The 17,150-nt window shown below is 42.7% G+C and overlaps 1 protein-coding gene across 1 annotated transcript in view; it reads right to left on the bottom strand.

The window, feature by feature from the left end:
- Positions 1–2,704: 2,704 nt before the first annotated feature.
- Positions 2,705–17,150, bottom strand: part of YME1L1 (YME1 like 1 ATPase) — a 64,384-nt gene continuing 49,938 nt past the window's right edge. The window contains exons 14-19 of the mRNA XM_082257794.1: positions 14,480–14,635; positions 14,226–14,377; positions 13,004–13,130; positions 12,839–12,912; positions 8,477–8,563; positions 2,705–2,895 (exon numbers count right to left, since the gene is read on the bottom strand). Coding sequence (XP_082113920.1) covers positions 2,752–2,895; positions 8,477–8,563; positions 12,839–12,912; positions 13,004–13,130; positions 14,226–14,377; positions 14,480–14,635 — 740 coding nt within the window. The 3' untranslated portion in view covers positions 2,705–2,751. The remainder of the gene's footprint in view (positions 2,896–8,476; positions 8,564–12,838; positions 12,913–13,003; positions 13,131–14,225; positions 14,378–14,479; positions 14,636–17,150) is intronic.

The raw sequence follows: 17,150 nt of genomic DNA, 5'->3' as shown, positions 1-17,150 counted from the left end.
TCATAACGGGGGAAAAAAAGAAATAAAAATCAAAAAAACGCCAAAAATAAATATTTTAGCCATAAGATTTGAAATTTATTTACATGTTTAAATATGTTCATACACCTCAATTTACACAGGTAGGAATATGTGTTACATTCCAGATCTGAAAGGACAAGAAGCAGTTTTTTTCAGAGATTGCACTGTACAAAAGGCTCACAAGGTGGTTTTCATATCTGAACACTGCTTGCCGTAAAATAAATGAAAATCAGAATATACGCTAAAATTCTAACTTTATGCTTACAGTAATAAAAATGATCTGACACACTGTCAGTTCTTTACATGGTATTTGTGCAACAGATGGTTAAATTATGCTCAGGTCTTAAGCAGGCCATACATTCGACCGGTCCCTGCTGAGCTGAGAGAATTTCAATCCATGTATGGGTTAGCTGGTTGTATGCTAATTGTATTGTATCGAGGTTGTATGCTAATTGTATTGATCGAATTCCGAACAACCAGCCTGTGAGGTTTTTCCCGAAAAATCAATTCCAGTGGCTAGAGACAGCAACACTGATCACTGTATTCTGCCGGCAGGGAAAGTTCCCAGCCGGCAGAATGCAATACTTCAGTGGGAGCGATTTCCCCATCCCCATCAAATGTGTGGATAGGAGAACAATTTCCTTGCTATTTTATTAAACCTGCTCGTTGAATGAAAAACAAATTAATCATGTATAGCCTCCCTTAGTGCCCTTAAGTATGCTTAACCAAACTTAAAAAAAAAAAAAAAAAAAAATATGGACATATTCTAAGCAAAAATTGCATATTTCTTACTTCAGGCCTTGCTGAAATAAATCCATGATGTAAATCTGACCAGTGCCTAAGGTAACAATGACAAAAGTGCAGTAAATGGTCTGTATTATTCAAAACCAATTCTTATGGAGCCTGGTGGACTTTCGGTGATGGCTCCAGTGGCCACACACAAGGCTTCAACTTTACTCTAAACCGAGATTTGACCACACTCCATTCTTTTTTTTTTTAGTGTCAAATGCCAGTGCCTCTACTACCCACTAAAGCTCTGAAATCAGCTGAAGGATAAGAAAAGGGGCTTAATTTTCAAGAGTGCCTTGGTGCAGCTGACACCTAGGATCCATAAAACACAGAAGGAATGGATTTAAAATCTATCCCATCACTGTTGTTACCTTAGACCTCTTACGTCAGGTTCAAGTTTGAATCCAACTATAGGTTTACACATGATCAGGCAACTCAAATACTACTAACACCCCAAGGCTGTTTTTTTTTGCTTGCGTGTGGTCATAGTTTTTTAGATTGCGGAGTCAATACCACACACATGTACATGCTAACCATGAGTGTGCATGTGTTGTGAGCTCAGATAAAGCACAGGCTTAGTACATTGAGGAAGAGTTACAACATTTGACAATGTTTTATTTTTGTTGTCTTTGTTTTCCTCTACTGGTGAGAAATCACTAAAATTAGATTATATACATATACACACACAAAATGAAACTGGTGTAGTGATCGTGTGAGTATATGTATATACATTTGACTGCTTTAAAGAATGACAGTGTTGCTCAAGGTTTTAGGGTACATAAAAAGGAGCTCTTGAATTGGCCTGATGTTCTGCTGAATTTAAGATCCCAGCACTCACACTAAATGGCTATGTGCACTGATTGTACCCTATGTGGCTCGGATTTGTGGACCGTTAAAAAAAAAAAAAAAAAAAAGCCAATTATATCCATACAGTGCAGGCAACCCGAGGTGCCTGCACATACCTACAATAGCCCAGTCACCCTTTGCTGACTATTTTTATAGGTAAAAGTTTCTAACTTTATTGGTAAAGCAATTTCTTGCAGGACCCCTCCAAACTCACATATATTTCTACTGGGCAAAAAGCCGACCCAACCTAGCAATGAGCCAAGATGAAAGTATAAGGGGAGTGGAAAGTTTCAAAACGCTAACCGGAAAGGCAGCAGGTATGTGCAGGCTTGTCTAGGTGCCTGAACTTCTATATGCCCACAGTGCTTGTGCCCCCCCTTTCCCCTCCCCCTCCACCCAGAGTGTCTGCATTTCCAAGCATGAAACCTTACTAGAAACTGAGCAGGTAAAGATCAGGCTTCATGAATTCCCCAGCAGACAGAAATTAGATAAAACTAACCAAAAGCTTAAAGTTACTAATATTGCTTATATAAACTATTTAGGTGTCAAATGAAGACTGTTGTCGTTTTGCAGAAGAGCAGCAGGTTCCTCCTCTAGACAAGGTGATCTTGATTGCTGGTACTCACAAGGTGTCAAGCATTCAAGTACGATAGCTGTACGTTGTGCAGTTGCTTCATACATAGACACACATTCTGGCAGTAGATGACTGGAGCACCAAGAGGCCACATACTGAACGTAAATTGTAGCAGTGACAGACAATGCCTCTTAGACATCAAACACAGGCAACGCCATGCCTGAGAGAAGTATTGTGGGATGTTTCTGCTGCCCGTAACCAATCATATCCTGCCCTGAGTTCCCCCGGCCCACCCCCCCCCCCCCCTTACATCTGCACCGCCCCTCTCTTTACAGACCTCTAATGTCAACATACTGCCTAATGGAACTTCAGAAAAGCCACATATTGCAATAGATGACATCTGAATATTTAGATTGAGGAATCAGAAAGCATACTTTAAGTAAAAAGAAGTGAAATAAAGAATGAGCTATGCAGCAGTGACAATAAAACAAAAGTCCACAGTTTATTACACTGTCCCAGCTGTATCATCTTTTTTCCAGCTTCTTTCCTTCTACTACCATATGAATCTCTTTGGCATCCAATGTCTCGTTTGATAATAAAGCTTCTGCCAGGTTCTTGTGCTCCTTGGCATGAGTTTTTAGAATAACTTTTGCCCGCTCATACGAATCCTTAAAAGAAAAAAAATCATGATTAAAAGGTGATTTGCAACTAAATTTCTAGCACATAACAGCAATGGGCAGACTGACAAAATAGTGGTTAGCATTATGGCTTTCAATTACTGGGTTTAATTTACACTAGGGACACTTAGCACATACAGTCTATCGGTTCTGCCTGAGTTTAACCTGGGTGATCCACTTTCCTTTCTTCACCTTATAACAATACTGAATACCCTTTGTAGTGGGAGAGAGAAACTTGAACGTGATCAAAAGGTGAACAGTTTGCCTAATTGTACAGTTAAGGAAACGCTTGAGCTTCTTCTGCAAACAATATTCTGGGAGTACCGTATATACTCAAGTATAAGCAGAGTTTTTCAGCATGTTTTTTCATACTGAAAAAGTCTCCCTCGGCTTATACTCGATTGACGGTCTCACTTACCTCTTCCCCCGGTCAGTGCGCATGAGCCGCCGCCGCTACCGCTTGGGAAAGCCCGTACACGTTCAGCAATTCCCGGGCAGACAGCGCATGCGCAGTGACGTGTTGGCACTAGGCAGCGCCATTTTTAAATGAAGCGAGACTCCTCCGCAGCACTGCAGGTGAAGGCAAGTGAGACTCCTGTACCATGCCCGCAGCACTGAATCTCCTGTACCATCAGTGCCATGCCTGAACCATCTTCTGTGCCATGCCTGAACCATCTCCTGAGCTATGCCCACAGCCCTGCATCTCCTGTACCATGTCCGCAGCCCCTGCACAATGCGTGTAGCCCCTGTTTTGGGTCTCGTGGTGGTCCAGTTAGGTCAAGTAGCTGCTGCATTTCCCACCTTAGGCTTATACTCGAGTCAATACATTTTTCTAGTTTTTTGTGGTAAAATTAGGTACCTCGGCTTATATTCGGGTCGGCTTATACTCAAGTATATATGGTATATACATCTGTGGATATTGCTAAAATAGGAGCAGGCACTTCTAAGCATACACCAATTCAGGAAATTCAACTATTAAACCAAACATATCCACCTTAAGCGGATGCATTGATTAACAAACCTTTAGCAGTACATTCTTCAGCTTGTGTTTTCTGTAAGGGTTGTGCCAAGGTATTCTAAAGTTTTGAGAAATAGTCAGCTATATCACAGCTGTTTACAGTGATCATCTGGTGCTGCAAGTTCTTCTGACTAAACTGCATGAGACTACAAATGCTTGTTCGCTTGTTGCACTGTACGGTGTTAAGTCAGCATCTCTGTAAATGGAATTCTTGAATTCTCCTGAGTTCCAAGCCTACCTGCTCACTGCTTTGTACAGAATTTAGGCCACCCTCCAGAGGACACAGGATTGGGACCCCCAGAGAATTGGGAGAGCTCATCCTGTGTGAAGACAGAAGTTATCTCCACCTGCGATCACAGAGGGTTGTGCCTTACATCTGATGAGGTTGCAGTCACCCCATGTGGTGGCTGGTGTGTTTTTTGCTGGATACTGCAGGTCTCTGTGCATTGAACGATCCTGTCAGGAGAGGAACTCTGCATTGGGATGTGTCCATTGATGTCCATATATTACATTTGATGCTGATTTCCTTATCAATCTGGTAAGCGCATAGCATACTTTCAGCATGCCTCACTAACGGCGGAAGGAGTGATCTATGGTGGTGGACTCATTTCCTCTATATTGCACTTTAGACTATCCTATTTGGACCTTTTAGGCACAGGCTGTGTCATATGTTTGGACATTTTTTATTAATTATTTATCAATTGTTCATTTGCTATCTGTCAGTGTGATTTATTTAACATTAGATATAGCGCAGCTTCTTGTTACCATTCCAATTTATAGTGTTTTCCCACTACAGCTGCTGCTTAGCGCGGTTATTTACAATTTTATCTCTGTAAAGGGAGCGAATTTAATTTATACATTTGGCTAATTTCATGCCATGGTGTACTCTTAGAAAGTCCTACAGTAATCACATTCTAACACAGTGTGTGACCCCAGGAGCGAAATCAAGGGAAAACCCCTTCCAACAGGAACACAGATGGCAACAACTCAACAAAGGTTTTAAACCTTTTACTGGCTATTCAATACTTAAAAATAGCAACTGCAGACAAGCAAAACACCAAGATTCAGAAAGCTCACTCAATTGACTTTAAAGTCTAACTTAAGTAAAAAAAAAATAAGCCCAGAATACTCATTAATGTAACTACTACACCACTCAACTATTCCACCAAACACGTACAAACAATCAGCGGCCATACATCTTATCAACGCAGCAAAACTCTGTATCCCCATACATTGGAGTTCAACTGCTCCCCCGACGGTAGCTGACTGGCTAAGACATATACAGAAGATTGCCGATATGGAACACCTCATCCACCAAGCCAGAGACACCCCCTCCAAGTAATGAAAAACATGGGCGAACTGGCACTACTGCAAAACCACACTAGAATTCTCAAAACGTATAACCTAGATACTCTGGATATCACTCCAATAATCAGATACTAGGGAGCTGGTGGATACCCCCACCCCCCTTTACCCTCCCTCCTCTCCCCCTCAATTTCCCTACATCACTTATTCTCCACAGACCCCTCCATATTACATACGACCCAAATACCCCACCCCTCAACATATAAGGTAAACCAGTACAACTCATAGGCCACCTCATAGAACCAGACTATCACCACACCATGAAGCACACAGCAGCTCACAGCTTTGGAAGACAAAGAAAACTTTCATACATAAAAGGTACAGGGAGAGGAACACCGTTTTTCTTTATCGTCTAATGCTTACTGTTAAGCATTAATCAGTGATTAACACTGATATTGGTCTTTATGTTCACTCAACTGTTTTGGTAATCCAATCCTATACGTTACAAACTAATGGCAGGTATACAGCGATTATCCAACCTGGAGGCATAGCATGGTCCCATTGGGGTGTCTGATGGGATTGGACCCCACCCTGTTGAAGCCAGATAGCAATCTCTCGCCTGCTGACCTACTACCACTCAAGGATTCTGCTCCCTTAAAGTTAAAGTAAAAGTTCAATCGCCCAATTGGCGCTTTCTTGTAATCCAGAACTGTTTTATATTACTGTTTTAATGCATTACTATCTTTGGATTCATTGGTTTTCCTGAAAAACCTAATAAAATCTTTTGAAACTAAAAAATTAAGCCCTGGTAATTCACTTCAGGCTGGCCCCTTTCGCAGGTATAGCCATGTAAAATATTAGAAGTGTCTCACCCTTCTCTGCACATGCTTAGTTGCACTCTATTCTCAGCACTGTGGCTAAAATCAGAGCCACTAGAGGCCGATCAGCTTCTTTTTTTATTCTAATGTATTCAGCCTCCCTAATACCTGAACCCCATCTCTATCCAGCAATGTTGCAGGAGAGACTCGGCTGCCCGGGACTTTACCTCCTCATTGGCTGAGACAGCAGCGGAGTGCCATTGGCTCGCACTGCTGTCAAAAGTCAGTGAGCCAATGAGGAGAGAGAGAGGGGCAGGACCTAACTGCGGCTCAGTGTCTGAATGGACACACAGAGCTGCGGCTGGGCTTGGGATGCCCCCATAGCATGCTGCTTGCTGTGGGGGCACTCACCAGGAAGGAGGGGCTAGGAGCACCAACGTGAAGAGGGGGAGGATCTGGGCTGATTTGAGAGAGCAGGTAAGTATAACTTGTTATAAAAAAAACAAAAAAAAAAAAAAAAAACCAAAGAAGATTTCTGCTCTGAAATACATTCAAGACATTCAATCAAGGCTGGAAAAGTACAGATTTTATTTGAAGAAAGCAAAATAGTTTTTGAGACCAAGGGGAGGGGGGAGGGTTTTCAATAAGAAAGTGACTGTTCTGGGCTTCAACAAAATGGCAGCCTTCATCAAGAAGAAAAAGGAGCAATGCTGGAGGTAAATTTATAACACCCACTAATTTTAGTAGCATAATTATTATTCTGGAACGTATGTTTTTTTTGTTAAAGAACATTCACGCTTAAATGGTAATGGATAAAGGTCCGATTTAATGAGTGCTAACACACCAATTAAAAGTGGTTGTAAATGCCGTTTTTTTTACCTTCATGTGTTCTAGGAGGAGCTCCCACTGCTGAAAACTCCACCAGAAGGCTCCACAGACAGTGGGGGGGGGGGGGGGGTGGACAGATGGAAGGGGTGCCTGATAGGAAGGAGGTGAACCCAGGGTCTGACCGTCCCATGGAGGAGCCCATGTCTATCCCAAAACCATTCAGGGGGAGAGGAGGGACAGCTATTCACAATACCAGGAACCAGGTGGGCACTGCTCCAGACAGAACACCTCGCCATCGAAATGGGGGGGGGGCTGTTGGCCAGGAGGAACTCTGCAACTCGGGCCGAGACACGGTCATATGCAACTTTGCAAGGCGTTTAACTCACAGGCCAGCCCCCGTCCGGTGAGGCTATGTCACGTCCAAACTAGCGCGGAGCTGAGGTCTGCGCACGCGCTCGCTGGCCAGACTGGGGTGACCACTGGATCTAGATTATCCAGCCCGTCTCCCAGTCCGGCAGTTGATTGTAGATCTCACAGGAAAAATTCAGGAGAAAAAAAAATCAATCTAAAAAGAAAAAATTTGCCAAGACCAGAGATCCCAGCAAGGAACTTGGTCCTTACTCCTGACTAGGCAGAAAGAAAAAAAAACCGAGTACCTATAGCAGAGAGGGAGTATACCCCCTGGGGGCTGCGCAAAGGCGTAGTCAGACTTTTTTCTACCTAGTGTCCTACTCCTGCAGAGGGCAGGATAACACAATGGTAAAGAAGATCAGGAGCTGTGTCTGTCAATGAACGAAAGAGAAACAAACATTTAGACTCACCTAGGTGGATGCTGCATCTGAGCTATTAAGACTGAGAATTGAGCAATCAAAGACCGCTGATTGCTCAGTTCTCAGTCTTCACTAAGCAGATAAGCTGGTGACTGTCAGTTAGCGGTTCTCTGTTTAGCCTCTCCAGTGATCACTGTAGTGCTGGGCTGTGGAGGAGGGGTGAGTTGAACAGCTGGCTCAGTCTCCCAGTTGCTTGCTGAGAGGCAGATCCAGCTGCCAGTCCAGGCACCTGAGTGGATCCCCACTGTAAAGTCGGGATCTTTCCCAAGCCTGGACCGGCTCAGTGACCTCAACCAACAGCGGGGCTTTAGTACACCGGTGATCCCCAGGAGAAGTGCAGCCAAGATAGTTTTGGCTATACTTCAAGAAGGCTGCAACTGCTGAACTCTCCTCTTGAAAATGCAAATTTTCTGGCTGTCATGCTGATGCTTTGGTTTCAATGCTGTTTGATTGGCTGACCTAGAACTGGAATATAGATAAGAAACTGACACTTTTCTGACAACTGTTTACAGCATGCTTGCTCCAGGACTGTGACATAAAAGTTAGACACAGCAAGGCAACCAGCCTTTTCAAAAAGAGGTCAGCACTGGAAACCCCTGAGCTTCCAATAACAGAGTAACTTAAATATACTGAAGTCAGAGGGGAAAAAAAAAAAAAGACAAAAAAAGGTCACCTCTACGGTTGGTAAATGGCAAGTGGTAGTACAACCTCGTACTTTATCCTGGAAGACGGTTCAGTGGTAACAGTAACAAGTAAAAGTTTATCCCTTTTACCTTAAGCAGAGTTCGAACTTCTTGTTCAATAGCAGCCTGGGTTTCTGGGCTCAGTTTCCCTGTATCAGAATAAGTCATGACTCCAAGCTGAAATATTTTTAAACAATTAGTATCTATTGTAATAGTGAATCTACATTGCACATTTTACATTTCAAAATTGAAAACAAAGGTTTTAAAAAACGGTAAGTAAAACTACTTCTTCAGCATGGTTTGTGACATTCCCAACCCGGACCATTCTGGGGAAGGCACACTAAATCAGTAAAGACAAAGTGGTTTCTAGAAGAAAGTGGAAATTGCCTATTACTCATGGAGGCCAACTGCGAGCTAGATGGTATTACAGGTCTGAAAATGAATCCCTGTATTTAGAATAGTTTCCTATTGTTGGAGGGGCAGTGGTTCTGAAGACACTTTCACTTACCCACAGTGGTACTGTCCATAGATCCATTTCTGTCATCACACAAATCCCACTGTCTTTCAACCCAGACATCTCTCTCATTGTTCACAACTTCTAACCACCCAAAAGTGAAACTTCCGCTCTTTTACTTACTCCCCCCTCCAGTGCCACATTTGGTACCTTTAAGGGGGGAGGGGGGAACGGGTATTTGTTTTTGACAGGTACCCTTCCCCACTTCCGAGATACGGTAACGCGGCGCCGTCCCTCTGAAATTTGGCCCCCTCCTCCTTCCCCCGTTGCCGAGCCAATAGGAATGCCCAGCACGCTTCGTGCATGCGCAGTAGGGACCCGCCCGTGAAGCCACAAGGCTTCACTGCCGGGTTCCTTTACCGGCAATGGCTGCAGCAGCCCCCGACAGCCGATGGATACATCGGCTGCGGTGCCGACATCGCTGGACTTCAGGACAGAGAAGTGTCCTAATATTAAAATTCAGCAGCTACAGTATTATGTGTAGCTGCTGACTTTTAATTTTTGGAGGGGAAGGCGGAACTCTGCTTTAATGCTGCTAAATTATTTATATTTCTGAACTGGGACAATTCCTCGATCCCACTGATCACAGATTGGTTTATTAAAATAGAACAAATTTATCTGATGGAGGATATTGCCCCATAAACTGAACGGCACTTCCTCCATATTTGAACAGAAATATCAAAATCTTTCTGAATAAAACAGATCCTATGGTAAGCTCTACCCCATGCATGAATCTATTACTAAAATTACAGTGGATGACAAGATATTCTAGCAATCATCTCAGTCTACCTTAAAAATGATGTGTAGCCCCACTGATGGCCATCACTCACCGCTTCCTTCTTTCACCCCCCACCCCTTTACCTCTCTTCTTATATTCGCATCACCCCCGTTGTACTCTCCAAAAGTACAGCGGGTAAAACAAGTATTGAACACGTCACCATTTTTGTAGGTAAATATGAAATTTTCACCACGTCGTTAACAAACCCATGCAATCCATACATACAAAGAAACCAAAACAAATAAGTTTAGAAATTAAGTTATATGTAATAAGATGGAATGATCCAGGGGAAAAGGTATAAACAAACTAATACTTCATACAAAATCCTTTGTTGGTAATTACAGCTTTAAGACACCTCCTGTATGGAGAAACTAGCCGCATGCATTGCTCAGGTGTGATTTTGGCCCATTCTTTCACAGAACAGTCTTCAAATCTTGAAGGTTCTGCAGGCCTCGTCTATGAACCCTGATCTTTAGCTCTTTCCATAGATTTTCTATTGGAATCAAGTCAGGTGATTGGCTGTGCCATTCTAGCAGCTTTATTTTCTTTGAAAACAATTGAGAGTTTCCTTGGCTTTGTGTTTGGAATCATTGTCTTGCTGAAATGTCCACCCTCGTTTCATCTTCATCATAGTGGTAGATGGCAGATTTTTATCAAGAATGTCTTAGTACAGATTTCCATTCTTCCTTCCTTAAATGATTTGAAGGTTGCCAGTACTGTATGCTGAAAAACAACCCCACACCATGATGTTCCCACCTCCAAACTTCACTGTTGGTATTGGGTTGATGTGCAGTGCCATTTGACCTCCAAACATGGTGTGTATTAAGGCATCCAAAGCGTTCAATTTTGGTCTCATCTGACCAGACTATATTCTCCCAGTATTTCAAAGGCTTGTCAAAATGTTGTGCCGCAAACTTTAAAACGAGCTTCAACATGCTTTTTCTTCATCAATGGAGTCTTGCATGGCAAGCGTGCATACAGGCCATGGCAGTTGAGTGCAATACTTATTGTTTTCTTTGAAACAATTGTACCAGCTAATTACAGGTCTTTCTGAAGCTCTCCACAAGTGGTCCTTGTCTCTTGGACAACTCTCCTGATAATTATTTCCACTCCTCTGTCAAAAATCTTGCAAGGAGCACCTGGTCATGGCCGGTTTATTGTAAAGTTATTTCCTATTCCGGGTTATGGCCGCAACAGTGCTCACTGGAACATTGAGAAGTTTAGAAATCCTTCTGTAACCAATGCCATCAGTATGTTTTGCAACAATAAGGTTTTCGAAGGTCTTGAGAAAACCCTTTGCTTTTTACCCATCAGGAGATGTTTGAGTGACACCTTAGTAATGAAACACCTTTTATAGGCCATCAGTTAAGACTGAATCAGCTGATATTAATTTGCACTGACAAGGGAAAGTAATGCTTTCTAATTACCAATAGATTTCAGCTGGTGTCTTGGCTTTCCATGCCTTTTTGTACAGCCCTTTATGTGTTCAATACTTTTTCCCTGTGTCATTCCATTTTTTTACAAACAATTTCTGAACGTATTTGCTTTGGTTTCTTTAAATGTATGAATTGCATGGGTTGTTACTGACATGTGGTGAAAATTTCAATAGCGCCTTTAGAAAATATGTATACCTACATAAATGGTGAAGTGTTCAATACCTATTTTTTCCCCTCTGTATACGTCCCCCCCATTTTCACTGCCCATAGAAGAGGATGCAGACACAGTGGCTGCATGGACACAGTTACATGCAAAATTTTACATGCAGGCAGAAGCAGGCGCATAGATATGCCATTGTGTCTACCATCCACTTCTATGGGCCGCCTGGGCACACCTCTAAGCTGGATGCACATAGCGAAAAGCAGCTAAGTACATAGGACTGGTCTCAGCACCCATCTGAATGAGAATTTTTAAAAGGTTGAGATTTTTTTTTTTTTAACAAGCATGTTATTACTTACCTGTTTTGTGTAATCGTTTTGCACAGAGCAGCCCCAATCCTCTTCTCGGGTCCCCTGCCAGCCCTCCCACTGCTGAGTTCCCCTCCATAGCATGCTGCTTGCCCTGGGGATGCTCGTGTGTGCTCGTTCCTCAGACACACACAGCACGGCTAGTCCCTTCTCCCTCCTCACTGGCTGTAATTGACAGCAGCAGGAGCCAATGATGTGTCTCAGCAAATGATGAGGGAGAGACCCAAGAGAGCTGCTTTCGTGCACATTGCTGGATCTAGCTCAGGTGAGTATAAGAGGGGGCACATGCACAGTGAAGGTTTTTTACCTTCACACACATAATGCATGGAGGTAAAACACATTCAGTCTTTAGAACTATTTAAAGTGAAATTAAAGTCTTTTTTTTTTTTTATAAACCAAACCCGTCATACCTACCTACTCTGTGCAGTGGTTTTGTGCAGAGTATCCCAGATCCTTCTCGAATTCCATGCACACGCTCCTGGCCCCTTCTTTCTGCCGAGTGTCCCCACAGCAAGCGGCTTACTATGAGGTCACCCGAGCCGCTGTTGTGTGTCCATTGAAACAGAGCCAGGGCTCAGCCCCACCCCCCCTCTCTCTCCTCAATGGCTTACTGACTTTGATAGCAGCAGCCAATGGCACCCGCTGCTGTGTCTCAGACAATGATAAGGAAGGGAGAGTCCCAGACAGTCATGACTCTTGTGCAATATCGCTGGATCGAGATGGGGCTAAGCTAAATATTAGGGGGGTTGCTGCACATAGGTTTATCTTAATGCATAGAATGCATTAAGATAAAAAAACATCTGCTTTTAGAACCACTTTAAAGGGTATCTAAAGCCAATATTAGGTGCTCCGATAAAACAATCCCCCAAGGAAAGTTCAACTTAAAGAGGAGCGCCACTCTCCTGTGTAAACCTGAAAAGTCAGCAGTTACAAAAACTGTAGGAAGGAGAACCTACACTTACGATCGTCTGGAGCATCAGCAGGGAAGAGGCCCTAAAGCAGAACTTCCCTTTTGGGTTGAGCTCCACTTTAACTTTGTGACATAAGGAGTTTCTTAAGCAACATGTAAAAATAACCTAAAGCACAATTTATACCTTGTTTTCCATACACAGCATTTTGCACACTGCACCATACATCCTTAACCCTGCATATGCTTTAAATGTACCACAAGTATACAAGGCCATGGAAACACTAACCTTTTCACTCATCCCAAATTTGGTCACCATGAGCTTTGCAATTTTTGTAGCATTGTCAAAGTCGCTAGAAGCCCCTAAAAATAGAAAAAAAGATGTTGAAATTGGATCTATATTGTCAGATGTGTACCATAAACAGAATGTTTACATTTAGCCAGATCAGGATACCTGTGGTGATATTCTCTGGCCCAAAAATGATTTCCTCTGCCACTCTTCCTCCCATGCTTACATCCATCTGAGCCAAGAGCTGAGACTTTGTCTCACTCCACCGATCATTCTCTGGCAAAAGAGACACCTACGCAGCATGAGCAAAGATAAAGACAATCAGATAAATTGCCTGAATGACAGCACGGCTGTAAAGAAGTCTCAGAATAAAGCTAGGAGGGTATTTAACACAAATCAACAACATAATATATATATGTGTGTGTGTGTGTGTAAAAACTTGATCATGACTATACCCAGAAAAAAAAAAAAAAAGTTTATCTAATGAAAAGTGAACAAAAAATCTAACCACTGACAAGTCCCTTGAGAACTTGAATAGAAGAATAATATGGTGCTGATGAAATCGCAGATTCTAACCAGTTAAAGTAATTGTAAACCTTTACATACAACCACTGAAATGACTGGCCTCAAGTGATACACAGAGATCAAACAAGTCCTCTTACATAAATTGTACCTGTTTATCTGCAGTCCACAATCCTGCACAGCCTTCTAAAATACACATTTTACACAGCATTTCTCAGCCTTCTAAAATACACATTTTACACAGCATTTCTCAGCTCTAGAAGGCAGGGGGCAGGGAACTGATGTCACACACATGCACAACATAAATCAGGGAGCTGAGTGTAATCTGAGACCTGAGTGGAGGGAATGGACACACCCCCTCTACAGTCCCATAGGGATACAATCACTTGCTGTGTGCTGAGTGGGTAGTGGTGCCATCTCCCGGATTGTCTGGTGTAGCATAGACTGTCAAAAGTGATTTAGATAGCAGAGGGAAAAGAGCAGACAGAAATCACAGTAGGTGCTTTGGTTCAAGGCAAGTACACAATATAGAAGGATATGCTTTGTTCACTTTTCTTTTCAGGCATTTGTAACCACTTAAACCAGAGTAAAGTATATTTTAAATGACTGCAGTGTGTTACAAGGCAAAACCTGAGTTTGGAAAGACATTAGAGACACAAAATAGAATTATATACTTTGTGGCTACTGAAGAATACATTTAAACTAAAGTTTATGTGCCTAACCTCCAGCTTTAAAATGTCACTCTTGCATTATTCTAGGAGATATTACTATACAAGGGTTCATGACAATATGGTAACCTTCAGGCCACACTATAACAAAGTAAATAGAGTGAATCCACATTGCCTTTCATAATCTACGGACTCACATGACCAAGAGTTGGCCCCCGAGGCATGATTGTTGCTTTGTTGATAGGCATTGCATCTTTGGTATAATACGCAATAATAGCATGGCCGGATTCATGGTAAGCAGTGATGGTTTTATTCTTGTCATCGATTTCTACACTTCTTCTCTCCGGTCCTGAAGTAAAAGATGTAAAAAAAAAAAAAAAAAAAAAAACATTGATGGTATTTGACACTACTGCAGCATGACTACCTATGCAGTGACACAACTAAGGCTTACCCATAAGAATCTTGTCCTTGGCGAACTCTAGTTCCCACATAGTAACCATGTCCTTTCCATCCACAGCAGCTTTCAAGGCAGCCTGGTTAACCAAATTCTCCAGCTCTGCTCCTGAGAACCCCACTGTGCCACGGGCTATTATTTCGGCTTCAATCGCTGTACAAATAAGGGGGGGGTATGTAGATTTTAGCAGAATTTTCTTTTTTTAATTCGTTTTTTTTATCGTTTTCCAAAAGGAAGTACAAAACAGAGCCCATCGGGAATACCCAAGCTCGTACACAAAAGAGGAACCAAACACCAAAAAAAAAAACAAAAAAAACAAATAAAACACCATAACTTAACCACTTGCCGACCGCCGTATGACTATATACGGCGGCGGTCAGCCCCTCACAGGCAAAGTGACTTACCGGTACGTCACTAGCCTGTGAGCCAATAGGGGGCGAGCGTGCGCCGCCGGAGGCGCGTTCCCGCCCCCGCTCGTTCCCTAAGCAGCCCGCGCGTGTGACCAGCGGACCCGATGTCTGCCGGTCACTCGCGATCGTCGGGTACAGCGGGAGAAAGGCAGGCGGCTAATGTAAACAAAGCCACCTGTCTTTTTCCCCTGTGTAGCAGCACAGATCATACGGTCCTGCTATGTAGGACCGTTGATCTCTGCTGTTACATACACAGTCACATCCAATCACAGTTAGAAGCATGCCCCAAGGAACAAACTTAACCCCTCCCTCTCCAATGAAGTTAGCCCCTTCCCTCCCAGTGTCATTTTTACAGTAACAGTGCATATGTATAGCACTGATTACTGTAGTAATGTCACTGGTAACCACAAAAGTGTCAAAAATGTCAGTCAAGGGTCCGATCTGTCCACCGCAATGTCGCAGTCCCGCAAAAAAAAAAAAAAAAAAAAAATTGCAGATCGCTGCCATTAAATTTGTTAAAAAAAAAAAAAGAAAAAAAGAAAAATGACAAAAATTTTCCCTTAGTAAACGCAATAACTTTTGCACAAACCAATCAAAATACGCTTTTTGCAATTTTTTTTTTTTTTACCAAACATATGTAGCAGAAAACAAATTGGCCTGAAATGTTAAAAAATGTTGATTTTTACATTTTTTTTTTGGGGGGGGGGGGGGGGGGGATTTCATTTAAAAAAAAAAAAAAAGGTATGCATGCGCTGACCTCAGACCAGAATTTTTTAATCTAAGGACAGGACCAGAACACATGAGTAAAGTCTGCTGATGGGGGAAGCACACCTCCAAAAAGGAATCTGATGGAAGGGTATATTTTATGTAGACACATGGGTGTGAAATAGATCCTATGCAAGATTTTAAAATTGAATTAATCTGTGTCTGGAGGAGGCCAAGTAACAAATTATTAAAGTGTATTTCCACTTTCTCAATCTAGGTTGAGAAGCCACACTATATCTTTGGTATGTTTTCCCACTCACACAGCAAATCAAAAAAAACTAAAAAACAGAGAGAGAGAGAGTTCCTACCTTAAAAGGAGAAGTCCACCTTTGGGAACATGGTACATGTTCCATCTGATTTTAGGGTGAAACATTTAACATGTTCCCAATGCGGCAGTCGCTGCCCACAACGCCGCCGCAAGACCCCCCCCCCTCCTCCTCCTCCTCCCTGTGGCAGCAGTAGAGGGAGAAGTTCCCCCATATTAGCGGTCACTGTTTTATTACAGCCCACATAGTCGCGTCATTCAGACACACAACTTTGGGTGATTGAATGAACTACAAGCCCTAACGCCCTTTGGCTTGTAGTTCTCTGTAGTAGTTCAATAAGTCTTCCTGTTGGAGTATCAGCTTACCCGTACAGAATGTGTGAAGGAGACCTGCATGGCATCAGCGATCTAGTGATCACTAGGGCAATGCTTTCCAGTCTCCTGCAACAAAAAATAATAACCCCTCTTTGCCAATCCCTCCATTGGCTGCCACCCAACCAACGAATTCAATTCAAGTTACTAACCATAACTTATGTAACCACTTCCCATGCTCGCCTCCAGGACTTCTCCCGAGCTTCTCCCAACCTCTGGAATGCTCTACCCCCATTTGTCCAACTATCTCCTACTTTCACACAATCCCTGAAAACACATCTGTCGGCGCTATATAAAATTCTATATAATAATAATAATAATAAGCACTTTTTTCTTCTTCTTTTTTTGCAGTTTTAAAACAAATGGGATTTTTGTACTTAACGTAAAATTCATTTCTCTGAGTTTGACGGACACAGTGCTCCATAAATCATAACTACTGGGTTATATTGCCTCTTCCAGGAGTAGGACTAGGCAGAACACCTGGCTACGTCCATGGGCTGACCTTCGCTTGGAATATAACCACCCCCCCCCCCCCCCCCACTCTAGGTAATCCGTTTAGTAGCAAGCAGTATTAGAAGTATCAGAACTCCATAGAGGGGTGGGTGCTGTGTCCGTCGACGAACTTAGAGAAATGGATCACCGATGGACACAGCGCTCCATAAATCATAACTACTGGGATGTCCAAAAGCAGTGCCGAAAGGAAAATGAGGGGTAGGGAAAATAACCCAAGGCTAAATAGAAGTGCCCTTAACCAGGACACAGAAGCCCCATCTGAAAAAACAAAAGATGTAAGGAAGGAGAAAAAACTGCTAGGACCAGAGATCCAAGCCGGGAGCCTAGGTCTTTACTCCTTACT

This window comes from Pelophylax lessonae, assembly GCF_965119305.1.
Source record: "Pelophylax lessonae genome assembly, chromosome: 5".
Taxonomy (NCBI): domain Eukaryota; kingdom Metazoa; phylum Chordata; class Amphibia; order Anura; family Ranidae; genus Pelophylax; species Pelophylax lessonae.
This window is presented reverse-complemented; position numbering and strand designations above follow the sequence as displayed.